General features: G+C 44.5%; 5 protein-coding genes across 7 annotated transcripts; 1 reads left to right on the top strand and 4 right to left on the bottom strand.

Annotated features, from left to right (window-relative positions):
- The first annotated feature begins 1,888 nt into the window (after positions 1–1,888).
- Positions 1,889–5,615, top strand: LOC103970824 (mechanosensitive ion channel protein 6). Its single transcript, XM_009384753.3, has 5 exons — positions 1,889–3,886; positions 4,309–4,432; positions 4,532–4,825; positions 4,918–5,120; positions 5,198–5,615. Exons 1-5 carry the CDS (start codon positions 1,986–1,988, stop codon positions 5,484–5,486), a joined length of 2,811 nt encoding a protein of 936 aa, XP_009383028.2. The 5' UTR covers positions 1,889–1,985; the 3' UTR covers positions 5,487–5,615.
- A 297-nt stretch (positions 5,616–5,912) lies between these two features.
- Positions 5,913–6,936, bottom strand: LOC135582800 (protein IQ-DOMAIN 17-like). Its single transcript, XM_065088873.1, has 2 exons — positions 6,408–6,936; positions 5,913–6,274 (listed from the first exon to the last, which is right to left on the bottom strand). Exons 1-2 carry the CDS (start codon positions 6,885–6,887, stop codon positions 6,071–6,073), a joined length of 684 nt encoding a protein of 227 aa, XP_064944945.1. The 5' UTR covers positions 6,888–6,936; the 3' UTR covers positions 5,913–6,070.
- A 239-nt stretch (positions 6,937–7,175) lies between these two features.
- On the bottom strand, positions 7,176–14,548 carry LOC135596755 (thiosulfate sulfurtransferase 16, chloroplastic-like). The gene is made up of 8 exons (XM_065088874.1): positions 14,482–14,548; positions 14,047–14,367; positions 13,872–13,970; positions 13,669–13,785; positions 13,489–13,562; positions 7,880–7,950; positions 7,728–7,781; positions 7,176–7,477 (listed from the first exon to the last, which is right to left on the bottom strand). The coding sequence occupies exons 2-8, from the start codon at positions 14,106–14,108 to the stop codon at positions 7,403–7,405; spliced, it is 552 nt and encodes a 183-aa protein (XP_064944946.1). The 5' UTR covers positions 14,109–14,367; positions 14,482–14,548; the 3' UTR covers positions 7,176–7,402.
- LOC135596753 (heterodimeric geranylgeranyl pyrophosphate synthase small subunit, chloroplastic-like) lies at positions 14,401–18,466 on the bottom strand. Of its 3 annotated transcripts, XR_010481023.1 has the most exons (3): positions 17,325–18,466; positions 14,723–14,817; positions 14,401–14,548 (listed from the first exon to the last, which is right to left on the bottom strand). XR_010481023.1 is itself a non-coding variant. In XM_065088869.1 (2 exons), the coding sequence occupies exon 1, from the start codon at positions 18,425–18,427 to the stop codon at positions 17,369–17,371; it is 1,059 nt and encodes a 352-aa protein (XP_064944941.1). In that variant the 5' UTR covers positions 18,428–18,466; the 3' UTR covers positions 14,401–14,817; positions 17,325–17,368. The 3 variants fall into 3 exon arrangements, 2 of the variants coding, with proteins under 2 accessions (XP_064944941.1, XP_064944943.1); XM_065088869.1 differs by having other exon boundaries at positions 14,401–14,817; XM_065088871.1 differs by lacking the exons at positions 14,401–14,548; positions 14,723–14,817 and adding an exon at positions 15,214–15,231.
- Positions 18,467–18,676: 210 nt separating this feature from the next.
- Positions 18,677–19,837, bottom strand: LOC135596754 (uncharacterized). The gene is made up of 2 exons (XM_065088872.1): positions 19,596–19,837; positions 18,677–19,526 (listed from the first exon to the last, which is right to left on the bottom strand). The coding sequence occupies exons 1-2, from the start codon at positions 19,783–19,785 to the stop codon at positions 18,793–18,795; spliced, it is 924 nt and encodes a 307-aa protein (XP_064944944.1). The 5' UTR covers positions 19,786–19,837; the 3' UTR covers positions 18,677–18,792.
- Between the last annotated feature and the right edge of the window lie 5,174 nt (positions 19,838–25,011).

Genomic DNA, 25,011 nt, shown 5'->3' on the forward strand with positions numbered 1-25,011 from the left:
TAATTTGCATGCAGAATATGACAAAAGATTCATATCATTTATTTGCATGTTATTGGTGGACCATTTTATCTGTTGACTGTACAGTTTGTTTGATTGATGTGTAGGAACAGTAGCATGCTCTTCTTCAAGATGTATATACCTTTACATCCACCACAAAGTGATGGCGAACTATTTCATGTGAAAGCTTCAATGACATCAATATTCTATATATTTGGTCATCTAATTAAAGAGTTAGCGTTATATATAGACAGCTTAATATTCCGTGAGGTCGAAGAGAAACTAAGGAGAAGAGCAAACCTGGGAGCAGTACTGCTACCATTTGCAACACTGGACCAAGTAAATAGCTGTGACGGCTACAAGGAAGAAGAATGTGAACAACCCACCTTGAATGCTACGTTTACTGCTCTACTGCTTGTCGATCAACTGCTATTCATAAAACACCTCACCATGAGTTGAGTTCAGATCAAACATGCATGCATGCATGCATGCATGTGTTTTCTTCGAGTAAGATTGGCTGCAGCATGTATCAAAATCACATATGCACATGCACAAAAGGGTTAACATCAAGATTTGCCTTGATCCACACCATCCTATAGTTTTGGAGCCAAATCAAAGGTCGGCAGTGAAGCATTACGAGCAAAGTTTCGTGGTTTGTTCTAGGATTGGTCACTAGGAGTCCATGGAAGGGTCAGGATTGGATTCAATCTCATTATTCGAAAATCTTGATTCATTCTATCGTTAAAAAAAGTATGATCCCATGAAAAATAGCAAAATGATAACACACGTTAATGAGGATTCCACAGTCATCTTTGCAGATTAGCACAATCCACACTTGGGGCTGCTTCAGTCGACATGTCAGAGAATGCTACAATTCCCAGCTCTTGAATATAAAGTTAAAAGACAGTATATGCTGGTTAGAATTACATTTTCTGAAGGTTACATGGTCAGTCATCCTTCCCTCGTTAGTTAATTCTAAGGGTGCCAAAGTCGATCGGTCATTGATGCGACTCGGTAGGCTCACGAGAAATTGTCCATTTTAGTAATGGGCATATCCATATAGTTTTATCCATTCTGAATTCCAAAAAAAGATTTTGAGGATAAAAAAGAACATACAGATTTATGAGCCATTGGTTATCATACTCCTCAACCAATGTAAAATTAAATGACCTTATCAACAAGTAGATGATCTTGGTTTGTTTTAACTATATAACCTCAACCTATAGAATTAGATAAAAAAAAAAAAGATGGAATGATAACAAAATCATGCATCCTCTTTTATAACAAAATTTCTCTTCTATGGATATGATTATTCCCCTCAAAGCATAGGATGGATATTTGTCAGGAAATCAACAGCGGCAAACACTATTTTTCTGAATAAAACATGTGCATTGGTTTAGTCAACTGAAAAATGTTATTTGCAATGAAATGATCGGTATTCCTTTGACATTATAGAGAGAAAAGAATTTGATTCGGATGGCTTCCTTTCTCGGAGCTCTTCTCCGGGCTTGTTGGACTCCAAATTCGCTTTGCTCTCATCCACCATTTACCGCAATAATAATAAATAAACAGAGGGAGGACCGGTCGTGTAGCATAACGAGGCACCGGTAAATCCGAAAACCACGACACCTGTCCCCCCCCCTCGCCTTTGACTTGCGACGCGAGGAAACCGAGCCGGGAACGCTGCCGCCCTCGCATCGCTATCTGCGCTTCCATCCTCCGCCGTGCACGTCTCCACCTCGGTCGGTGCTGCTCAGCCCCCGCGGTCGCCCCTCCAATTATAGTGCCCATATATATACATATATATACACACACGTGTATTATGATTTGGTTTGGTGACGAAACTCTGACGTCCCGTTTTCTACGTTCTAAATCTCTCCATTGGCACCCTTCCTACACTTGGTGCCTTCCGGAACCCCCTTCCCCTTCTATGTCTCTAAGTTCAGCTTCTCCTTCCCTCCTCCACCTCCACCCGTCTTCCCTCCTCCATGGATTCTCTGAGTCGATCCTTCAAGTCCCATGGCTCCCACAAGTACACCTCTTCCCGCACCTTCTCCTACGAGCTGGAGGAGCGGCCTATCCTTCTTGACAACGACGATAGCGACCACCATGGCGAGGTCGTCGTCAAGATCGACGGTAACAGCCATGACGCTGGCATATTCGACCAGCACTCCCCCCTCCCCGACCGCAGCAGTAGCAACAGCGACGGTGTCAGGGTGTGGAGGGACTCCAGCTACGAGTTCTGGAACGAAGATGGCAGCGACGGCCACACAGCAGCAGCACGAGGAGGAGGTAACAACTCTGGAGGGTTCAGCTTCAAGAACCCCGAGGCGGAGAGCGCCGAGGACCCGCCGTCGCGGCTGATCAGAACCTTTCTCTGCAACCAGCGGGCCTCCGGCGCCGAGCTGACCCTCGACATAGACCTGGACATGGAGGAACTCAAGAAGCAGTCCTCCTCCCCCTCCTCCATCTCCGGCTCCAAGGAGCTCCGCGTCTCCTTCCAAGCCCCCTCCGCCGAGACCCACCTCTACCGGTCCTCCTCCAACGATGACGATGACGATGACGATGAAGATGACGACGGCGCCAATCTTCGCCGACGAAAGCCTTCTGCGAGCCCGAGCCTCGGACATGACGAAGGCGATGGTGCCGAGGTGCTACGGTGCACCTCCAACGCTTCCATCTGCCGTAACTCCACCATGCTCCACGCCAAGACGCGCTCGAGACTGATGGACCCGGTGCCTCCGCCGACGGGAACGCCCTCGGCTGCCGGCAATGACGAGATCCCGAAGTCGGGGATGTTCCCGAAGTCGGGCCAGCTCCGGTCGGGGCCGATCAAGTCCGGGTTCCTCAGCAAGTCGCTGCGGCTGGACGAGGACGATGAGGACCCGTTCATGGACGACGACATCCCCGAGCAGTTCAAGCGGGCCGACTTCAGCTGGATCACCGTCCTCCAGTGGCTGAGTCTCTTCCTCATCATCGCCGCGCTCGCCTGTAGCCTTGCCCTGCATCACCTGAAGCGCATGACGCTGTTGGACCTCCACCTCTGGAGGTGGCTCCTCCTCCTCTTCGTTCTCATCTGCGGCCGCCTCGTCTCCGGCTGGTTCATCCGGTTAATCGTCTTGGGCATCGAGGGCAACTTCCTCCTCCGCAAGCGCGTGCTCTACTTCGTCTACAGCCTCCGGAAGCCCGTCCAGAACTGCCTCTGGCTCGGCCTCGTCCTCCTCTCGTGGCAATGCATGTTCGACAACAAGATGAAGCGCCGGACCACGAGCAACGTCCCGCCTTACGTCACCAAGGTCCTGTTCTGCCTCCTCATCGCCACCGGGTTCCGGCTCGTCAAGACTCTGCTCGTCAAGGTCCTCGCCTCCTCCTTCCACGTGAGCACCTACTTCGACCGCATCCAGGAGTCTCTGTTCAATCAGTACGTGATCGAGACGCTCTCCGGTCCGCCGCTGATTGAGATCCAGAACATCAGGGACGACGAGGACCGGATGATGGCCGAGGTGCAAAAGCTACAGAACGCAGGCGCCCGAATCTCCAAAGAGCTCCAGGCAGCAGCACTTACCAACAGGAGCGGCAGGGTGATCGGAAGCGGACCTATTCAGAGGAGCAGCGCGCGGATGGGCAGAAGTGTCAAGGTCACGGGTGTCAAACACCAGGAGGAAGGGATCACGATCGACGAGCTGCACAAGCTCAACCCCAAGAACATATCTGCTTGGAGGATGAAAAAGCTGGTGAGGATCGTGCGGCGTGGGACTCTGACGACGCTAGATGAGCAGGCGCTGCAGGGGAGCGGGGACGATGATTCCCTGATGCAGATACGCAGCGAGTACGAGGCCAAGGCTGCGGCCAGAAACATCTTCAAGAATGTCGCCAGGCCTGGTGCCAAGTAAGTCTCCTTGTGCTTCTCAAGGTGTTCGACGAATTGCATACTATCATTGTTCTTGCTGGAACCTGTTATCTCTATGTTTAATTAATCGCCCTGTTTCCTGGAGAGGATTACAGTCGATAGTCATATAGTCTAAGCCTCGAAATCCATGATTTCTCACCGGTGGCATGTATGCAGTACCTGAGGTGGAATCAAGAACAATTAACATCTCCTCCTAACCCAAAAACCATCGAGAATGCATAGCACCTGTAGGCAAGATGTACAATGGCATTTTATCTCTATAGATGAGAACTCCTCTGTTAATAACTTGGTGGCTGGTAAATCAGAACCTCTTCTGTCTCCGTCATCGGTTGTACGGCTAATGCAAACGTACTGTCGATCATGGATGCGGCCGATCGACTGAATGCTTTGAGATTCTGTAGGTATATCTACTTGGTAGATTTAATGCGTTTCATGAATGAGGATGAAGCTATAAAGACGATGAGCTTGTTCGAGGGAGCACAAGAAAAAAATAGGGTCAACAGGAAGTCTCTCAAGAACTGGGTGGTAATGATCGCCTCATTTTTCATCAAAGCAAATCTAATTTTTTTCTTTTGTTTCCCAAGAGAAGCATAGTCGAATACGAATTTGATTCGTCCGCTGCAGATCAATGCGTTTAGGGAGCGCAGAGCTCTTTCTCTGACACTGAACGACACAAAAACAGCGGTGAATAAACTCCATCAGATGGCGAATATTGTGGTCGGAATTATTGTGATCGGTCTCTGGCTTCTGATCCTGGGAATTGCCACCACCCATTTCTTCGTTCTCCTCAGCTCTCAGATTTTGGTAGCAGTTTTTATTTTTGGTAACACTTTGAAGATGATCTTCGAAGCTATTATATTCTTATTCGTGGTGCACCCTTATGATGTTGGCGATCGCTGCGAAGTGGATGGAGTTCAGGTACGTACAAGAGAAAGAACTCGACAGAGGTAATCATGTTATCTACATAAATTAGCAGTGGTTAATCTAACTTCATGTCTCTACTGTTTCAGATGATCGTAGAGGAGATGAATATCCTGACAACAGTTTTCTTGAGGTACGACAACCAGAAGATCACATATCCGAATTCCTTGTTGGCCACTCTACCGATCGGCAATTTCTACCGGAGTCCAGACATGGGAGAATCGATCGACTTTTGTGTTCACGTCGCAACTCCGGTGGAAAAGATTGCCGTAATGAGAGAGAGAATTATAGGGTGAGAAAGTTAACCTCCCAACTTGAGAAGTTGATTTCATACAGAAGAGAAGCTTACTTGTCATCCAACCATTGTAGGTACATGGAGAACAAGACGGAACACTGGTACCCAAATCCCTCGGTGGTTCTCAGGGATGTAGACGACATGAACAGGCTGAGAGTCTCGATCTGGATGAGGCATCGGATTAACTTCCAAGACATGGGGGAGAAGTGGACGCGAAGAGAGCTTGTGCTCCAGGAGATGATCAAAGTTCTAAGAGAGCTTGATATCGAGTATCGCTTGCTTCCTGTTGATCTGAATGTGCGCAACATGCCGACTGCCAACTCCGCACGGCTGCCGTCTACCTGGGCGACCTTCAATTGCTAGACTAGTTTAGGTCACACACTGCCATGCTGTGACTTGTAGACTTTTTTGACTGATACGACAAATGAGAATATATAGAATATGTTCCATTGCGTCCTCGACAGCTTTGTCCATCTTAGTTAAGAGTTGCGAGTGACAGACTCTGTGATCATCTTATCTTATCTTAATACAATGGTTCCTGTTGTTGAATCTTATGTGGTGTGGTGTTGATCATCTCTCTCTTCTTTGAACTTTCCATCTGTTTGTTTTAAATTGGTTTGGTGTCATGCTTTTTAGATTTGATTTCTATGAACTTAATTTTAGGTTGAGCAGTAAAAATTGATGTGAAGATGAGTAGATTCTTCTCCAGAATCATCCCCCCAACCCCCACCCACAAAAAAATAATAGAAACAAGTACAGAATAAGCAATTGTATGATCTCCGAAGCAACAAAAAAAAGAATGTTAAAGATGCATCAAGACACTCTGCTGTCACAAAAGAATAAGATAGGAAGAAAGTCAAACACAAAGAACAGAAATAGAAGAAGAACCTCGTAGCATATGTGTTAACTTGGTCAAAAAGATCAAAAGCAGAAGAGGGAGAAGTCAATCAATGGAGTTTTAAGTTCTTGATCGATGAGCCAGCAACCTCTCCTGATCCATCCAGTAGCTGCCTCGCCCGCACCCGCACCTGCAACCGCACGAGAGCCTGCATGCAGTGGATGGCGATCCGCGCCTGCCGCCGCACGCACGCGCCCCGCACCACGGCCTGCAGCCTCACCAGGCTCCTCAGCGCCCGAAACGCTCGCCGCGCCTGCCCACCACCACCACCACCACAACAACCAAGCACGATGAGAGGCGCATGCTGCTGCTGCTGCTGCTGATGATGATGATAACCACTGCAACCCAAACAAGACATACACGCAAAGGGCAAAGAGTTCACGCACCAGATGGCCCCTGAAGCAGGCTTGGATCGTGATCGCCGCGAGGTCCTCCCTGGAGAACGCATCCCGGTACGCCACAGTCTCGTCTTCCCTGGGGTGATAGCTGGAGTTCTTGCTCACAGAAACCTCGGCTTCTCCTTCTGCTGCTGCTGGTGCTGTCATGGGGTTGTAGATGGTGGTGGTGGTGTTCCTGATGGCATCGAGATCGGTGGCGTTGGTGCACGAGGACCTCGCCAGCGCTCGACGGGCGGCGCCGAGCCATCGCCAAGCTCTGGCCATTGTTCTTGCCTTCCGGAGGTGGCCTCTTGTTGAAGTAAAGGGAGGTTTGTATAGTGGTAGAGTCAGCCGTGAAAGGGATAAAGAGATGTGCTCACATGTCATGGCAGGGTTGGTAGAGACAGAAAGAGATTTGGTGGTCTTTTCCTCTTTATGTGATGGCAAAGATCGCAAGAACGTGGTGGGATGAAGGAAGCAGACTGGCATGCATGGCTGACCCGAGTGCACTGCACCACAAAGTTGCGTGCATCGCACGACTGGGTGGAAGCTGGTAATATGTCAGAAATATATACAAACATATATCTAAATACTCATAACAAATATTCAACACCATTAGAAATTAATCCATGTAAAGCATCAGCAAATGATGGAGCTCATGTTTCAAGGTCAATCCAAGGAAATTTATGGATACTTCGAATCCGATTCAGCTCTAACAAACATGCCAAATATCTTCACAAGAACAAAATATTTTATGGTGTTTGATCCAAAAAACAGTGACGTCGAAGAGCATATTTAACTTGATTGATTGAGTTGCTGGTAGGATAACAAAAGCAATCCAAAGCCATGAGGAATAATTAATTAGGGACAGAGGTTTTAGATCCCAAACAATGCAAGGATGCAGTGTCTCATGCAGATTAAACCTTCTCATAGAAGCAATCCTCGTTCACGTTGCAGCCATACCTCATCTATTAGTTGGAAGCACATTGGCCATTCTGATTCAATTATTTCTCTGTTGGAAGTCCATTCTCCACCCATGCTGAATAACCACCAGAAATATCTGTGATGCCAGTAAAACCCTGCAAAAATGCATCTATGGTTAATATGGTTGTAAAGTAAATGCAAAAAACTATGGTGCTAACATCAAAACATCAACTGCAAATATTAGAGAATTTGTGGTGATCATGTCATCACAAAAAACTAATCCTGTTTCTAGCTGGTCCTTTTGGATAATCAGACACCGTCCGGACTCCCATGGATTTGTATGTCCAACAATGGAACTTGGTAAATTTCTTCAATACAATTTGAAGCATATCATGAACTACTTACAGCATTTGAAAGTTCAGTTGCAGCCATAGATGACCGTTTTCCACTTAAACAACCCTGCCAGAAACAAGATAACATAATAAGATAGGAAGATCAGAAGAATGGGTTTGGATTAAAATCTAGGATCTAATAAAGGTGAAGGTAAGACAACGCACAACAATTATCTCATCATCCTTTTTGAAAGTTGATAACACTTCCTGCATAAAGTTTGGGTTCTTTGACATTCCTGTATCCAGATGTGAGAGTATATCAATTGTTAGATAAGATAAAACAGAAACAATGAGATACAAAAGAAGTGTTTAGGAATAATATGAAGTTTCTTATTAGGTCAACTAACAGAAAAGGGTATAATGACTTAGAAAAGTGTCAAGTCAATTTGTCAGTTAATATGTACTGGGAGGAGATCATTGGTGGATGACTGTTCTAATTTTGTTTCTCCCAGAACCTAAAATTCACTAAAACTTCTGCGGGAACTAACAAAAATGACTCAGGAGACAAAAAGTAACTAGTTGAAAGTTCTGAAGTCAGGTTGTTCGATCAACTATTATCGGTCAAGCTTTTCCACGGACAATGCAGCTTGTATACAAAAGAGACCTTTCTTAGATTTATATCCTCATGTTCTCTTGCAAAGAATAAATACTGAGCTGTTCCAAGATGGTTGTTTGCTAGTGTTTGTGCAATCACATTAAAGCATACTGACAAAATGCAAGTAATTATGTGTTCGTTTATGCAGTATCACTGAACAGCCTGAGGGGAAACCTAAAAGATTTTATCATAGAAATCGATGGAGAATAACTTGAAGGGCTCACTCAACCAGCTAACCTGAGCTCGACATATGTTAGTATGTGGGAACTGACTCAAATTGAATCAAAGTTGGGCTCAGCCAGAGGTGAACCGAACCAGTTCAACCCACGTGAGAAACCCTCGTGTGTATCACCCTTACGCCACCGCTGCCTTCCTCACCGAGCAGCCCCCATTGCTGCGTGTGTGCTTGCATTCACACAGTGCACCAGCACCCTCATGCGGGGTGTTACACATCGTGCTCCTATCGCGGTAGCCACCCTCGCCGTTTGCCGCCTGCCTGTGGTCTCGCGTGGCTCGCCGCAGTTGTACACAATCGCCCGCCTACGTTGCCTGTGGTCATCACTACAGCCCACGCCGCCACCTGTGCCCACAGGTGCAGCCTTTGTCACATGCGAGTGTGCTTGCCCACAGCACTCACTGCAGCCACCTATGTGCAACTGCTCGCCACCCATGATGCTCCCCGCTATAGTTTTCATCGCCGCAATCACCATAGCCGCAACCCACCCGCGTGCTGCTCACCGCACCCACCCGCGTGTTGCTTGCCCTCCACCTTCCCTCACTCCTGTAAATGGAGTTTTAGGGGATGGCAAAAAGATTGCGGAGGAAGAAAAGAGAAGATATGAGAGATCTTTCACTCTAGCCCAAATCCAACCAAGACGTCAAAGCTTCTTCTTTGGCAAGTCCTTCGCTGGCCTGCCATTATGCTCTTGGCAGCAACCGCAAAGAGGAAGAAGTTGACCATTGACTCTGGTCAACATGGGTCAAATCTTGGTCAATACGGGTATTTCTACAATTTCTGTTACTTCTTGTTTTTGTTGTATTTGGCCAAGTTTGTTTTGGGAGGCTATCGTAGAACAAACAATAGAAAATGTTTGGGGCAAATTAGCAGCCCTATATCAGGACAAAACCCTCACAGGGAAGATGACCCTCAAGTAGAGGTTGTTTCTATTATGAATGACATAAGGAACCTCAGTGTACCAGTACATTAGTGTCTTCCGAACCATAATCATGAATCTAAAGAATATAGGCATCGTCATCGCAGAAGATGGTACAAAGAAGGAGGAACCACAACCGGCCAAGAAGGAGTGCCCTTATAACATTGCCCTTGGCCGGCTACGTGGCAAACCACATCCAAACCCAAAGCACGCAAACATCATCACCTACGCACTCATTGTTGTTGAGGAGTTATAGAGTGCAGAAGAGCTAACTTCATACAAGGAGACTCTTGATAGTCCAAACTTGAAGAAGTGGCATCAAGTGATGACAAAGGAGTCTCAATCACTATTAAAATATCATAATTGGGAATTAGTGAAGCCCCCACCTAACAAGAAGTTGTTTAGGTGCAAGTGGCTCTTTAACAAAGATATTTTTTCTCCGATTGTTAAACATACTTCTATCCGAGTCCTACTACCCTTGGTAATAACATTCGATTAGGAGCTAGAGCAGCTAGATGTGAAGATAGCATTTCTTCATAGAGACTTAATAGAAGAGATCTACATGGAGCAGCCATAAGGGTTTAAGGAAAAAGGGAAGGAAAACCATGTTTGCTCCAAGGCAATGGTATAAATGATTTAATCAGTTTATGCTTAATTCTGGATACAACAGATCACTTTATGATAGCTGCGTATATCTAAAAAGGGCAAGCAATTTCACAGAATATCTACTGTTTTACATTAATGATATGCTTCTTGTTGTAATAGACAAGTCTAAAATAGACAAGCTTAAGTATCTGCTTAAGGAGGAGTTTGAAATGAAGGACTTGGGAGCAGTGAAAAGAATTCTTGGCATGGAGATTCGTCGTAACAGATCTGTCAGGAAGCTGTACTTATCCTAAGAGACGTACATAAAGAAAGTAGTGGAATAATTTGGCACTCCACTGGCCGCACACTTTCGATTGTCAGAGTCCTTGTGTCCCCAAGACGAGAAAGAAACAAAAGAAATAAAAAAGGTTCCTTATGCAGGTGCAGTGGGCAATCTAATGTATGCCATGGTCTGTGCGCGCCTTGATCTTGCTCATGTTGTCAGCATAGTGAGCCGATACATGGAAAACCTCAAAAGAGCTCACTGGGAAGCTGTTGAATGGGTTCTTCAGTACCTTTTAGGAACCCAAAAAAATTGTTTAGTATTTGGAAAAACTAATGTCTCGTTTGTAGGTTTTTCAAATTTTGATTATGCTGGGGATCTCAACAAAAGGAGATCCATTACCACTTATGTCTTCACTATAGAAGGGACCACAGTGATTTGGAAAACCAAGCTCCAATCTACTATTGTGCTTTCAACCACCAAGGCAGAATACATAGCGATAACTAAAGAAATAAAGGAAGAAATTTGGCTGGGAAATTTGGTAAAAAAATTTACAAATCAGAAAGCAGATGTCATCGTGCACAACGACAGTTAAAGCATGATTTTTCTATTCAAGGATCAGATGTACCATGACAGAACCAAACATATCGACGTCAAGTATCATTTTATTAGTGAAGTAATCACTAAAAAGGATGTTCTTCTTTACAAAATTGATTCAGCTCATAACCGAGTGGACATGCTAACAAAGCCACTTCCTTTGGCGAAATTTAAGCACTGCTTGAATGTGGTCAACCTGCATCAAGCTTCAGTTTAATGCCCATTGGGGCATTTTTGGGAGAAGAGAAGATAAAGTTTCTGAGCTAAACCAACACCCATTTTTCATCAAGGAGGAGAATTTGTGAGAATTGACTCAAATTGAGTCAAAGTCGGGCTTAGCCAAAGGTGAACCAAACCAGTTCAACCCGCGTGAGAAACCCTCACACGTATCACCCTCATGCCACCGCTGCCTTCCTCATCGAGTGCCCCACTATCACAAACGGTCGTCGCGCACCCGCAACAACTCCGTTCAACGAACCGTTCGTCGCTCACACCTGCATGTACAGCTGCTTGACAACATGTTTTCTCTTGGTTTTGGGTCATTTTGCTTGTAAATATGTAAGTTCGAACAAGCTGCAGCGTTACAAAGCGACCGCTCACCGAACCGAGCAAAACAGCCCCAAAACAGCCCAAAACAGCTCCGTTTTCGCGTGCCGTGGGAGGGTTGCGGAGAACTGCCTCCGCTCACCAAAATGTCAGCCATCTCAGACCCCTAGAACCCCCTGGGTGGCACAGGGCTGGATGGGGCTTTGGTTATATACCGGGCGTTGAACTCTCTTTCGCAAGTTCGCACGTGACCTTTACGGGAACTTGTCTTCGCGCCCGGGACCAGGTGAGCGGCTGTTTGTGGGCTTGCAGCTGTTCGTTCATCCTTGAAAGCCTTGTTTTTCTCCCTCTCCCTCTTTTCTCTTGTGCACACAAGGTGTTCGTCGAATTGCTTGTAAAGCTTCCCTTTTCGCGAGACTTCGGGACTTGTCCGTTGCTCGTTCTTTCGAACTAACCAACTTTCTCTTTTACAGGTCCTTCGGGACCTGCGAGAGGTTACAAAGTGGGCTGATCCTTGCGGAGCAATATCGCAAGGGCGAAGCGCGACTTAGGCAACGCAAGCTAAGTTCGCGTCTTTGCCACAAGGGTAACTCGCGACTTAGGCAACGCAAGCTAAGTTCGCGTCTTTGGCCGCAAGAGTGCCTCACGCCTTAGGCAATTCCAGCTAAGGTCGTGACACCACGGCTGCATGCGTGTCTTCACTCACACAACACACTGTTATCCTCACACTAGGCATTTCATATCGCACTTCTCATCGCTCACTGCCTACCCATGGGCCTACACCGCTCACCGCAGCCGCACATAACGACCCACCTGTGTTGCCTGCTGTCCTCACCGCAACCCACGCACCGCCTGCGCTCACAGCTACAGTCCTCGTCGCACGCGACACTCACTGCATCCTCGCTGCGGTCTCCACAACCGCAACCACCCACGTGCTGCTCGTTGCAATCACCACAATCGCAACCACCCGCGTGCTGCTCATCACTACTGCCCGCTGCCTGCATGTTGCTCTCCCTCCACCTTCGCTCGTTCCCATGAATAGAGCTTTGGGGAATAGTAGAAAGATTGGGAAGGAAGAACAAAGATGTGAGAGATCTCCCACTCCAACACAAATCCAACCAAGACATCAATGATTCTTCTCTGATGAGTCCTCTGTCAGCTTGCCACTATGCTCTGACAGCAACCGTAGAGAGGAGGAAGAAGTTGACCGTTGACTCTGGTCAACATTGGTCAAATATTGGTCAACAGGAGTATTTCTGTAATTTTTGTTACTTCTTGTTTTTGTTGTATTTAGGTAAGCTTGTTTTGGATTTTTCTCCTGGGGAGATCGTCACCGTGTTATGACTCCCCTATCGTTGTAGGGTTCAAGTTCTTTATTGGGATTTCCTTCTCCCCGTGGATGCAGGAACGATGTTTTTGTCATAATCAGAACCATGTTAAATCATTTGTGTCTTTTTTCTTGTCCGATTTTTCTGCTCACTCAATTTATATTTGGTGACTACATAACCTACTAATTCCCTCCCAACATAGCATTTAACAACAGCATTAATGAGCCACATCATCATCAAAGTCGACCAATAGTGTCACCCCAATCAAACCATTGTAAGCCCATCTCGTAACATTAATGAGTTGTATGATCAATGGTGCTTATAATTTCTCTTTCCTTCAGCTCCATTCACACACTTCAACTTTCTTTCTCCCACTGCACATTTATGACACTTCTCCAGTTCTAACTTAAGCATTGAAGGCCCTTCTGTCTTCTTGCAAATCTGACCTCCGAATTCAATGTCACTTCCCAATTTTAGTATGCCACTCAGATTAACTCAGTTCTAAGATGATGCTTTGTTTGGCATAAGGACACGGACTAGGTCAGATCCACCATTCCTCATCAACTAGATTACGAAAAACTACATTAAAAAGTTTGAAGTAAATAAAAAGAACAATGAATGGAAATTGACAAAAAAAATCAGAGCCAATGCAAGAGGATTAAGATTTCAGTCTAATGATTCGTTACCTGAGTTAGACTTGAACATGTAAGGAATGTTAACAGCTCCCACTGCATGCCCGCTACTGAATTCCCCTTCCGTCCTACAAATCCATTGAAATCCAAAAGACATTTATTAAACCAATCTCAAATTTCTACCATATCCAAACGGAGTCATTGCAGCGCCTTACAAGTTGTACTGTAACCAACCTGACATCGAGGTAGCGATGTCCCGCTTTGAGGAGCTCATGGGCGACGGCCACGGGGACAGATCTCGGCACGCCGGCTTCTTCAGCACTCACATTGGATGCCATCGACCTAATGCAACTGCAAAATCCATTTACAACGATTGTCACAACAAAGCAAGAACCACAACATCTCGGAACCAAAAACCGTTCGTTTGATCAGAACACCTCAAATGATTTGGTCGCGGAATCATGGCACTGGATAGCAAACGCCGATGCATAGACCGGCAAGGTGCAAAAGAATGGATTGCCACCATCGGCACATTTCTGCAACAAAGGCATTCGACGAAATGCCGTAACGCGTCAACCGCCGATAAGGTGAAAACACAGCGAAATCTTTTACCTCGTGAGGAGAGGAAAGAGGGGCAGAGGGAGGGATAAGCGGAAGAAGCAAGGAGAAGCCATGGATGCTTCCCCGGCGACGCTCTCGCAGCGTAGGCGATGAACGGCGGCGTTGCGACACGAGACACGGCGCTCCGTTCCGTCGACATCTCGTGGCCACGCATATAGAGAGATTTATCGCGAGGCGTTGGAACCTGGAAACTACTAGGTGCACATCACCTGTTTTGGCCGAAACAGGGAACATGGTTCCTTAAAATGACGCCAGACATCCGCAATGGCAAGGGGGGCCACAATTCTTTTGGTAGAATAAAAAACGTGTTTCCTGCGTGAGAAAAGACAGCAAAACCCAGTAATCTGCTACTCAAATAAAACGAGGGATTAGAAAAGCTACGAATAAATGATCAGTTTCTGAGACTGCATACAACACAAATCACACCTTTGGATTGAAGCAGACTTTGACAGAGATCAACAAAACCTTGTTAGTTCTACTGACAGCTCTGATTCTAACATCAACAAAGAACAAAAGATCAACATATACTGTGTACATCAATCTACAGCACCACAGTTGTGACCAAAAAAACAATGCATGAATCAGGTTTATCAGTAATTCCATCATACAGACTCAGAACATAATGACTTGTGTTAAGACCTATTGAAGCATTATGACAAATGCCCACCATTAATAGTGTCTTTTCCATGCAACTAGAGAAGGTTCACAACTGATAGACGCCACGAAACAGGCGGCAACGCTCTAACTCCGCCATCAATCAACCTGCTCAAGCCAATTTACCGGCATTAGTCGCCAACACATTTCTGTAACACAAATACAGAAAACGAAAAGAGAAGACATTTAATAGGAGGATTAGAGAGCAAAGAAAGATTGGATTTTGTTACTGTTGCAGCTTTCCTGGAATCAATAGCAGTAGTCTCCTCTCTTTCTCATGGGAAAGAGAAAGCATATGGAGAAGGTGTTAATGTCCCTCGTGTCCAACACTTGATCTGTGAGGAAGTGATGGACTTCCGCAGCCTTCATATTAACAAAATGCAATACATCATGAATATGTTTCTTGATCGATTTGTCAGCTTGTCCCACAGTTCACCCTTTTTCCAATCTCCTCCATCATATATTGAAAATTTATTCTCTCTTTTGATCAACTTTCCATCATTGTTGAGAGCGAGAAAAGAGCTTGAAACCAAAAGAGAATCTCAGAACCCAGAGATCAATAAAACATAGCAAAACGCGAATGCAAGATTTAATGTGGTTTGGCACACCCTGCCTATGTCTATGAAAAATATTAAATTTTCTATAAGAAAAACTAGATACAATGAAAACTCTCTCTTTAAGTTATCTCAAATCCAAGAATGAAACCCTTATACATCCTCTCACTTAAACCGCTCTCCCCAATGAGCATCTAAAATTTAGTTCTCTGTGCTTCTCTCTCACCAAAACCTCAGAAACTCATGATATATTCACAAAAACAAATCTTAATTCTCTAAAGACTTCTCTTCCTACTTAGATCCCTAATCCAAATAGTTTGAATAGAATCAAGACTCCTAAAATACATATCAATCCTAACAATCTACTATTAAAACCTTTGAAGCAAATATGTCTCTTTCTAGTAGATGTTGGACTTTTTTTTTGCACTTCTCTAAATACATGATAATCATGAACTACAAGATTGTATGCATACATTAAAACATTAAAACCTACAATCCAATTAATCTAGTCAAAGGACAGAATAAGGTTTTAGCTTCTTAAAACATTAAAACCATGTATATGCAGATAAATCATAATATATTAATATGTCTATGTGAGAAATATACTGAACAATCACAAAACTCTATTAAGGAACCTGACTTCACTGAGACTCTGGATTTGAAATATGACTAGTCATTCTAACATGCCTCTTCTTCCTAACTCTCTTTGCCCAATCTTGACCAAGAATTTTTCGCAAAGGACAACAATATGGTCTAAAGCTTATTCAAACAAAGCTACAGATATCTGATCCAATGATTTAAATAGGTGCTCGGGAGAGGTGAGGTGAGGCCCGAGCGCCTCATGTGCGGACTAGGCGATGCGCTTCAATGAGGCACCGCCTGGTGCTCGCCTGAGCCCAAGCGCCGAGCGCTTCAAGCAAACACCCGATTCATATAAGGCAATCAAACCATACTTTTATGTCTGGTTCGGTTCAATAGCAGTTAGTTGGATCGATCGAACCAACTAACGCAATTTCTTACCTCAAAAGCTGCCCTTCAAGCTCGCGCAACCCCGAGCCAACCCTAGCGTTTTCTCTCGCTGCCTCCGTCGTGGACGCTTTCTATCGCTACCTCCACCACAATCTTCCTCTGTCGCCGACCGTCTTTCTCCCGCTGCTGTCCACTATCGTTGTTGTCCGCTACTGTTATCCGTTGCCGCTGCTATCATTCACAACGCTGCCACAGTTGTCTTAGACTAATCCTCCGCCGCTGCTATCAACTTCTCACCGTTGCTTCTCTTCCCACTGTCTACTATCGATTTCACTATCAGTGATATTTTTTATCCCTTTATTAATTATATTATTTTTTTATATTTTAAGATTTTAGAACGTCTTACTTTGTTCGGATGAGCATTTAGCGTCTCGGGCATTTTGGGACCTTGGTGTCTTTTAGCACCTAGCGCTTTTTAAATCACTGACCTGATCATTTAAAAGGTTGGGAAAATATCACAAGAATTGTAGCATTTTTAGATGGTGCTGAACATACATTTGTTATTAAGAAATCTAATGGCTATTGTATTGGCTACAGTGTTTCCATTAGTGAAAAGAGTTTCATAACCAGATGCATGGCACAGTTTGACGGACCCAAACAATTGCGCATAGTTTAACACTTAGCTACAAAGCATTGAAGACCTTCGGTCATAATACACTGAGGCTTCACTCTAATTTAAAAGGGATCACTAAATGATCTTTTACTCCACTGAAACTTGGTGGAATTCAGACAATAAGAATTTGTTCATTTCTGCATATAGATCAGAATATAGGACCTACAAATTTTGGCAGAATTCACACAATGAAGATTCATTTATTTATGCATAATGATGAGAATATAAAAGGACTCAAAATGAGCTTTTGTTCCACTAAAGTAGAGCAGAATTCAACAACGAGGCTTCATTCAACTATGCAAACAAATCAGATTATAAAAGAACATACAAAAGGAGCTTTTTTCCACTGAAGTTGATAAGAATTCAACAATGAGGCTTCGTTCAAGCATACAAATAGATCAGAATGTGAAAGGACTCACTGAATGAGCTTTTGTTCCACAACAATTGGGCTGAATTCAGCATCCTAGCAAGAAGCTTTGCTGTTCACAGCCACATTGGCACTGCTATCGACCAAGAAACCCCTCTCCACAGCATAATCTACAAAACTAGACAAAGGCTGCACCTTGTCCCCGTACTTGTCCCCAAACCTCTGCAGCTCCTGCTTGGCCTTCGTCTTGAACTCCTCCACCATCTTCAATGCCCTCTCCATCCCCAGTGCCGTGACCACGCTCGCATTGCTCCTCATCTTCCCCGCCCCTCCGTTCGACTCCATCAGCACGTCGTCCACCAGTTGGTACAGCACCCCCATCATCCGGCCGTACCGCCTCAACGCCTCCAGTTCCTCATCACTAGCGCTGCCCAGCAGCCCCCCGCACACCGCGGAGCACTCGGCCATCTCGCCGAATTTCTTCTCCAGGACGAGGACGACCGCCTCCTCGCCTCCGCAGGAGGCGCCGGATAGGTCGAGGAACTGGCCGGCGGCCATGCCGGTGGACCCGACGGCGCGGGCGATCTCGGCAAGGACGCGGAGGACGGCAACATGGGACACTAGGTCGGGCGACGGGGTACGGGCGACGATGTGCTGGTAGGCGAGGGGGAAGAGGGCGTCGCCGGCGAGGACGGCCATGTCGACCCCGAAGAGGGCGTGGGTGGAGGGGCGGCCGCGGCGGAGCGGGGCGGCGTCCATGCAGGGTAGGTCATCGTGGACGAGCGAAGCGGCGTGGATCATCTCGAGGGCGCAGGCAGCGGGGAAAGCAGCAGAGCGGTGGCCGCCGACGAGCTCGCAGGCGGCGATGCACATGATAGGCGGCGCGCGCTTTCCGCCGCCGGAGAGGACCGAGTGGCGCATGGCCTTGTGGACGCTCTCCGGGTAGCGGATCGGGACGGCGGAGTCGAGATCTGCCTCGATCTCGGAGATCAAGGACATCCAGTAGCCGCGGAGGTCGAAGGCGGGCGCGGCGGCGGCGGAGCAGCGGAAGGGGAGGGAGAGGGGGCGGGGTTTGGGGAATAGGAGAGAGGATGGCGGGGGCATTTTGGGACTGGGGACATTGGGAAGGAGGAGGAAGGGAAAGGCAGAGGCCATGGAAGAACGTGATCTCGATGACGACGATAAAGAAGCCGATTCGGATAATTAGTTTGCGTCGCAGGTTACTATTTAGACCCATATTTTTACTATTGATATTTTTTACTGTTTATGATCATCTCATTCTGATTTTATTTATTTATTTATTTATTTATTTTATTATTACTATTATTATTATTATCTTCACGTATCACTCTCAATTAGTCCTGAATAAGATTAAAATTAAATTATAAATATCTTATTAATAAATTATTATAAATTTTAACTTAAATATTTTGATTAATGATTTAGGTCAAACACCTTTGTCCCTTATTTACTGCAATCTTGGGACTATTATACACCGTAAGAATCCAACCTATCCTTTCCTACTGCGACTTTGCAACGTTCGCTGTCTTCAGTTCATTGCCTTCTTCTTCTCCTTCCGTTCCGAACCTTGAGACAGCACAGTCCGTGGCAAACAGATGGGACGACGAGAACTTTTTCTCGCCGCCCATGATCGGCATTGCAGCGCCGTTCTTGACTCGGCTGCGGTAGTCCGGAGCATAGGTCTGTCCCAGAATCCCATGCAGTGAAGGACTCGGCGAGCTCAGCTTGAAGCTGAGCTCCAGATGAGCAAAGCAGTCGTCGTCCTCAGCTATGTCGTACCCGTGCACCCTCGATTCCTCTGCGGTGATCGGCACCACCCTCGCTCTTATCTCCACGAGACCCGTAACTTCCACCACCACGTCGTTCTCCGCCGCAACGCGTTCGATCGTCAACCCTGCTCCTCGAGACTCCCAGACCGCGCCCTCTCCGGACGGGATCTCGACGTCTGCTCCGTCGAGTTGGATGTGGATGTTGTCGTCGAATGCGTGCCACCGTGAGACCTTCCTCGCGCCGACGAATAGCCGGTGCCGGCCGAAGAGCACCCCGATGGACTGGACCCAGGTGAAGTCCCTCCCCTTGCGGTTGTTCTTCCCGATGAAGTGGCCGTTGATGTGGATGCCGGCGTCGGTGACAAGGCAGAAGTCCTTGTCCTTCCTCCCGTGGAAGTAGAACATGATGCCGTCCCCGCCGATGAAGCGAGGGTCTTGGCATACCGCTCCGGGCTTGTCACAAGCTGCCAAGGTTCTAAGATGAACTGTGCATTTGCGCTAACAGTAACAGATATGAGAAGAGAGAAGCTTACCACAATATGGTTTGCAGATCTTGCAATCTACTTGGCAGAATTTAGGACATCCAGGAGGACAGGTGTGGGGGACTCCGTAGCATCTCCAAAAGTAAGGGTTCTTACAGTGGGCTTTTGCAGGCTTAGCACTCGCAATGCTGCAGAAGAAACAGTTGCTTAGAGCTAAGAATAACAGCCAGGTAAACCTCATGTCGCTTCCTTTTCCTCCTCCTCCTCGTCCTGCTAAAGCTTGAGCTTGACAAGGTCGAAGTTAGAGGGTTCTTATATAGACGGAGATGCTTAGGTATGCCCGTTCCGGTGGAGAACAAAGAAGAAGATAACAAGAAATTAGGTCTTGGCTGCCTAACCAAAAAGACAGTCTAATAATCTCTCTTAATTTCTTTGGTGTGTTCACTAATCTGAAATCTGATGAAGAGCACAAGTGATCTTTGATGCTAGCCAAAGAAAAGAAGAGCAAATTCTTCATTCCTTCGTAGGAATTTGAAGGCAGTGAGAAAGGCAGATACATAGCTTGGAACTTTGACTTCTGCATCTTCAATGCCCGCATTGGTTAACTTGAATTGTTGGAGTCTGGTGGATAGCATGCGGAATATGGTGACTGTCATCTGAATGTTCATCTAAGCAAGAAATAGATGACTGTGACTGACAGTAGAATGTCAAATTAATGGTGACAGAATCAGGTTGAAGTCCATCGCAGGGATTCATACCATACCGTCCAGAAGTCACTAAGAAGTGCAGCAGACCTAACGATGTTATATGGACCTTTTTCTTCCCCATCTTTACTTACTACCTATGCATGGTATTATCCCTAACATCGAATACGAAGGATTTGGAAAAGATCAAGAACACAAGATTTACGTGATCCGAATACATGATTAATCTATAAGTTTCCATGGCATAATCTCAGCAGAGGCACAACCCTCATTGAACATCTCGAAAATTTAATATCATTTTTTCACTCTCTCTAGAATATTTAAAGTATCTTCATACATTCTCTCTCACTAAGACTTGTAGACATGCATATAAGATATTTATAGAATAATTAAATATTTAATTTTTAGAAATATTTCCATATAGAAGTTTTTCTATACTTCAATTTATTGGCTTCAGAAATTTAAAAATACAATGAAAGTTTTATAACAATAAGATTTATTTTAGGAAAAACAACTAAAATATATTTGGTATATAAGCAGAATATTATGTTATTAGGTGCAGTGACACCTTTTCTCAGAGGGGCCAGTGCAAACTTCCTGGCTTTGGTTGCATTCTTCTCCGAGACACCTATTTTTGGTGAGAGCATGTTAGGTTGATTAAGACTGCAAACAACTTTAAGGTGTAAAAAGTGGCCATGCTTTACTGACTTTGAGGTTTGGTGCAGCTTGATATGCCTAACACGCAAGAGCTAGCAAATTCACACAAGGGAGATAAAACAAGGAGGGAGAGAGAGAGAGAGAGTAGATTCACATAAATGGCATTGTTTAGGCTCCAGTACTTTTTTCATCATTATCTGGGGAGGAACAGCGAGAAGAGAGTATGAAGTGACTGTACTAAAACTTGGGAAAGACAAATGGAGCAGCGGCTGAATTCCTCCCTTTTGTCTCCTAATGTACCGTCAGTGATGATCTCTTAACCCCACCTCACCACCCCCTTACTGCTATCATCCCTCATTTGCGCAGTAATTCACCTAACACACCCTTTGCATGCATTTATTGCTTTGGCTAAGTCTCACTGGCATCCCTGTCGTTAACAATGAGTACTGTCTTCCTCCTTGTGTTGATGATAGGTAAGTCTTGCATCAATCCAAGAGGAGACCACAGTATAGCAGCTCTACTTTTCATGTCAGTCCATATGACTCTTCACAGGTAAAGGGAAGGGAAGCTTTGGTCCAGCTTCTCATGACATCGGAGGAGCTTAACTCGTCCTGTAGCATTTGAAGCAGCTCAAGATCAAGTGGGGAAGCGCCGAAGGATAATTCCAAAGCTGTTCTTGCATCTTGCAAACTCATGTAGATCATGTGAACGTAGTGCAGCCTATTTATATTTGATGGGCGCCACTTCTTCGTACTGGGCACATCAGACTGTCTATGGGAGGGGGGCAAAAGATGGAGTTCTCCCATGATCCATATGTCATATATATTTCAGTAGTTTAAGAGTGGGCTCCACTTTACGTTAGATTTGGACAGACCACAGACCTCAACGTTATCTCTGAGCCGGTGGCAGCTTTTGTATTCCTTAGCTTGCGTTTGTATGGGAGTTTGGTGTTGCACAGCAGTGAAGAGTGAGGTGCACAAGGCAAGAAGCATTGGGACATCCAATTTTGTTTTGTCTCCTCTTCTCTCTAATTATGATCACACCGCAACCAAAAAGTCACGCCATTCCCACCTTCTCCACTCATTGTTCGTCTCTTTTTAAGCTTTTCTTGGTCTCAAACAACGACTATACCTCTTTCTCTCTCTCTAGATATCTATCTATAAGTATACTCCATCTCTCACTCGAATTCAATGGCTGCGGTGTGGTTGTTGTCATGTGGGTTTAACAAAGGGTCTCTCACAGAGGTTATTTGGCATTCTGTCCACCTCCAAGTACTGATCCCTCTCTTATACATCCCCAAGGAGAACAACAACTCGATGGAGGTGGGCATCCTGCCAACTGACCTATGTTGGCTTCTCTTTGTGAAACTCATATGATAGATCTCTTCGCCAAGTATAATTTCTGCAGTAAAGAAGAAGAAGAAGAAGAAGAAGAAGAAGAAGAAGAAGAAGAAGAAGAAGAAGAAGGTGAGGATTATGACCTATAAATACATATGTATGCATGTATTTAAGTCTCCTATTAAGTTTCTATTTTTCCTGGCAACAATTGTAACACAGCATCATTGTATGTTTGAAATCGCGTTGACTGCTTTCTTTTGCCTGTGCACACTGGGAATGATTGCTATAAGCAGATTCTCAGGTCCCTTTGCTTTTCTCCTCCTTAAGTGTCACTCATCTTTCTTGGACTACTGCTTGTGTTTCCACATGCAGATCGAGTCCCCCACTAGGCTGGGAAGAGGATGAGAGCTGACAACATCAAAGGGTTAGAACAATTCAAGATTTGCTTTCGTCTGTTCATTTGCTCTATCTTGCCCAACATTTGATTTACTGGTTAAGGACATGTACTGTTGAGGTCTCGTAACCCTGATTCATGTTTTTTGAGCTTTGTGCTGAAGCTAGAAACCAGGACTTCCATCTCCCATCTCAGTCTTCATCCATCATACACCATCAAACGATGATGGTATGTTCCCTGGGCCGTATCTCTTTCTAAGAAACCCTAATCTTCTTTTGTTTCTCTATTTTGATCTCTGTACTGGTGGAAAATGACTTCACTTAACCTCATCTTAGCTTCTGTCCTATTTTGTTTTGCTTGGCTACACTCGAAAAGAAAGATCTACATCATCTGGAATTATAGATATACCTTCCTCTTAAGTTAGAAAAAACATGTGTGGTTGTGATAAAGAGCAGACTGAAATCATGCTCTTTTTTTCCCCTTTTCTTTTATTGTTTCTTTTCCTACTGTGCTTGTTGGGGTTTTCTTATTTGTTGGCCATATTAGAAGAGAAGATCTTAGTAGATAATTTACTCTCAAATAAACTAAGCAACAAGTATTACTGCTGCATCTAATCCTCCTTGCATCAGAGACCATCAGTTGCCCCAGTAATTGTTTCTCTTCTTTTGGTGCTAGAACAGCTGTCTTTTGCATGTATGGTGGAGATAAGATACGATGATCTCTGTTGAAGAGAAGAGGATATATTTATATACATAAATATATAAAAGATTTATTTATAGAGTTAATGTACTGGTAAACTAGTGTTCTCAACGGGATGACACATTTATTGCTTCATTCCATCTCTAAGTTCATTGTGTGGGTGGGTATAGGAGAGAAATAGATAGGTGGACATCAAAATGGTGGAGTGCGTCATTGCCTTCCCATCGGGCGTCGAGCAAGAGGTAGGTTGATATCATCATTACCATTGCACCAGCATTGCTGTTTCTTGTGGAGTAGGGATCTAATGATGGAAGGCAGAACACTTCATGGCGTCTTGCGATGTCAATGTTAACAGGCTTGCTTGGGAATCTCAAAGTCTCAGCAGACAACTTGAAGTCAGTAGGAAGGAAGAATGCACAGTGATGAAAGAGGCTATAACTGGCATTAGGGAGAATGGACTTGCTCTAACACCAATGTTTGGATGTGATCATTACGAATGATCAGATCAAGAGGATGAAACCTTTTGTAAACATACTGTTACCATGTTAGGTAAATGATTACTTACTCCCAAATTGCATCTGAGTTCACATAATATATTACTGATATTTTGAAAAGCTCAATTGGCTTGCTTTTGTGGAGATCAAAAGCTTGACAGTACTGGCATTCTCTGGATATATGTATATTGTTCTCAAAATTATCTACTATCTTCAGGTTTAAAAGACACATTCGAAGCTTATGTTTGAATGCAAATCTCCTCCTGAAGCTTGCACCAACATGGTTTCTATCTTTGTTAACAGATTATATGTGAATTTGCAATAGCATATTATTGCAGACCCTCATTACCTAGAAAATGCTCTTCATGCTCCTCTACTAACTACTGCTGAGTTCTAAGCAGTCTCAATCCTTGATATAGTTAACTTCTATCACCCCATCATCTTGTTTCATATTCCACACTCCATCTCAAATGTATCCTATGATATCTTGAGACCCTTAAGTTAGGTCTTTTCATTTAAAAACATTCATCCCTTTATCTTCATGTCTTTGGTATTTTCATTTAAAAATATTCATCTCTTCATCTTCATAACTTTATTGGACACAACAATGATAACAAAACATCCATTTAAATATATATATTATTTTTCTTAGAGCAAACCCCATTAATTGAAACTTCAAGAAATAAAATATTATTACCACTATTGCACCATCTAAAACAAGAGTTGAGTACTGTATCAATGCCACTACTGTTGTGTAATTCAATTAGAACATCAACTTATACTCTGAGTTGGTGTTTCATTCTCAGATAAGATATATTGTCGGTGTTTTATTTTCGGATATGATATATTGTAATTGACTTTCAGTTTGTCAAAAATTGTATATCTCATGTTCATACTTTTGACAAATTAGAAAACTTTCTCACAAAATCATTTTCTTATAAAATATTCTACTTACATAGTTTCAAGATTGATATTCATAACAAAAGTTCAATCTTATAAGTGCATGATAGAGAATCATTCGTATGAGTAATATCACGAAACAAATAATTGACAAAAAGTGATCACGAGATATACTTACTATGAATATCAACACCACACATCAAGGAAACAAACAGTCTTCTATTCACATATTTACCAACTAAAAGGTTTGAGATGGCTCCTAATATATATATTAGGAGATGC

The sequence above is a fragment of the Musa acuminata genome, chromosome BXJ1-11 (genome assembly GCF_036884655.1).
Source record: "Musa acuminata AAA Group cultivar baxijiao chromosome BXJ1-11, Cavendish_Baxijiao_AAA, whole genome shotgun sequence".
Classification (NCBI taxonomy): domain Eukaryota; kingdom Viridiplantae; phylum Streptophyta; class Magnoliopsida; order Zingiberales; family Musaceae; genus Musa; species Musa acuminata.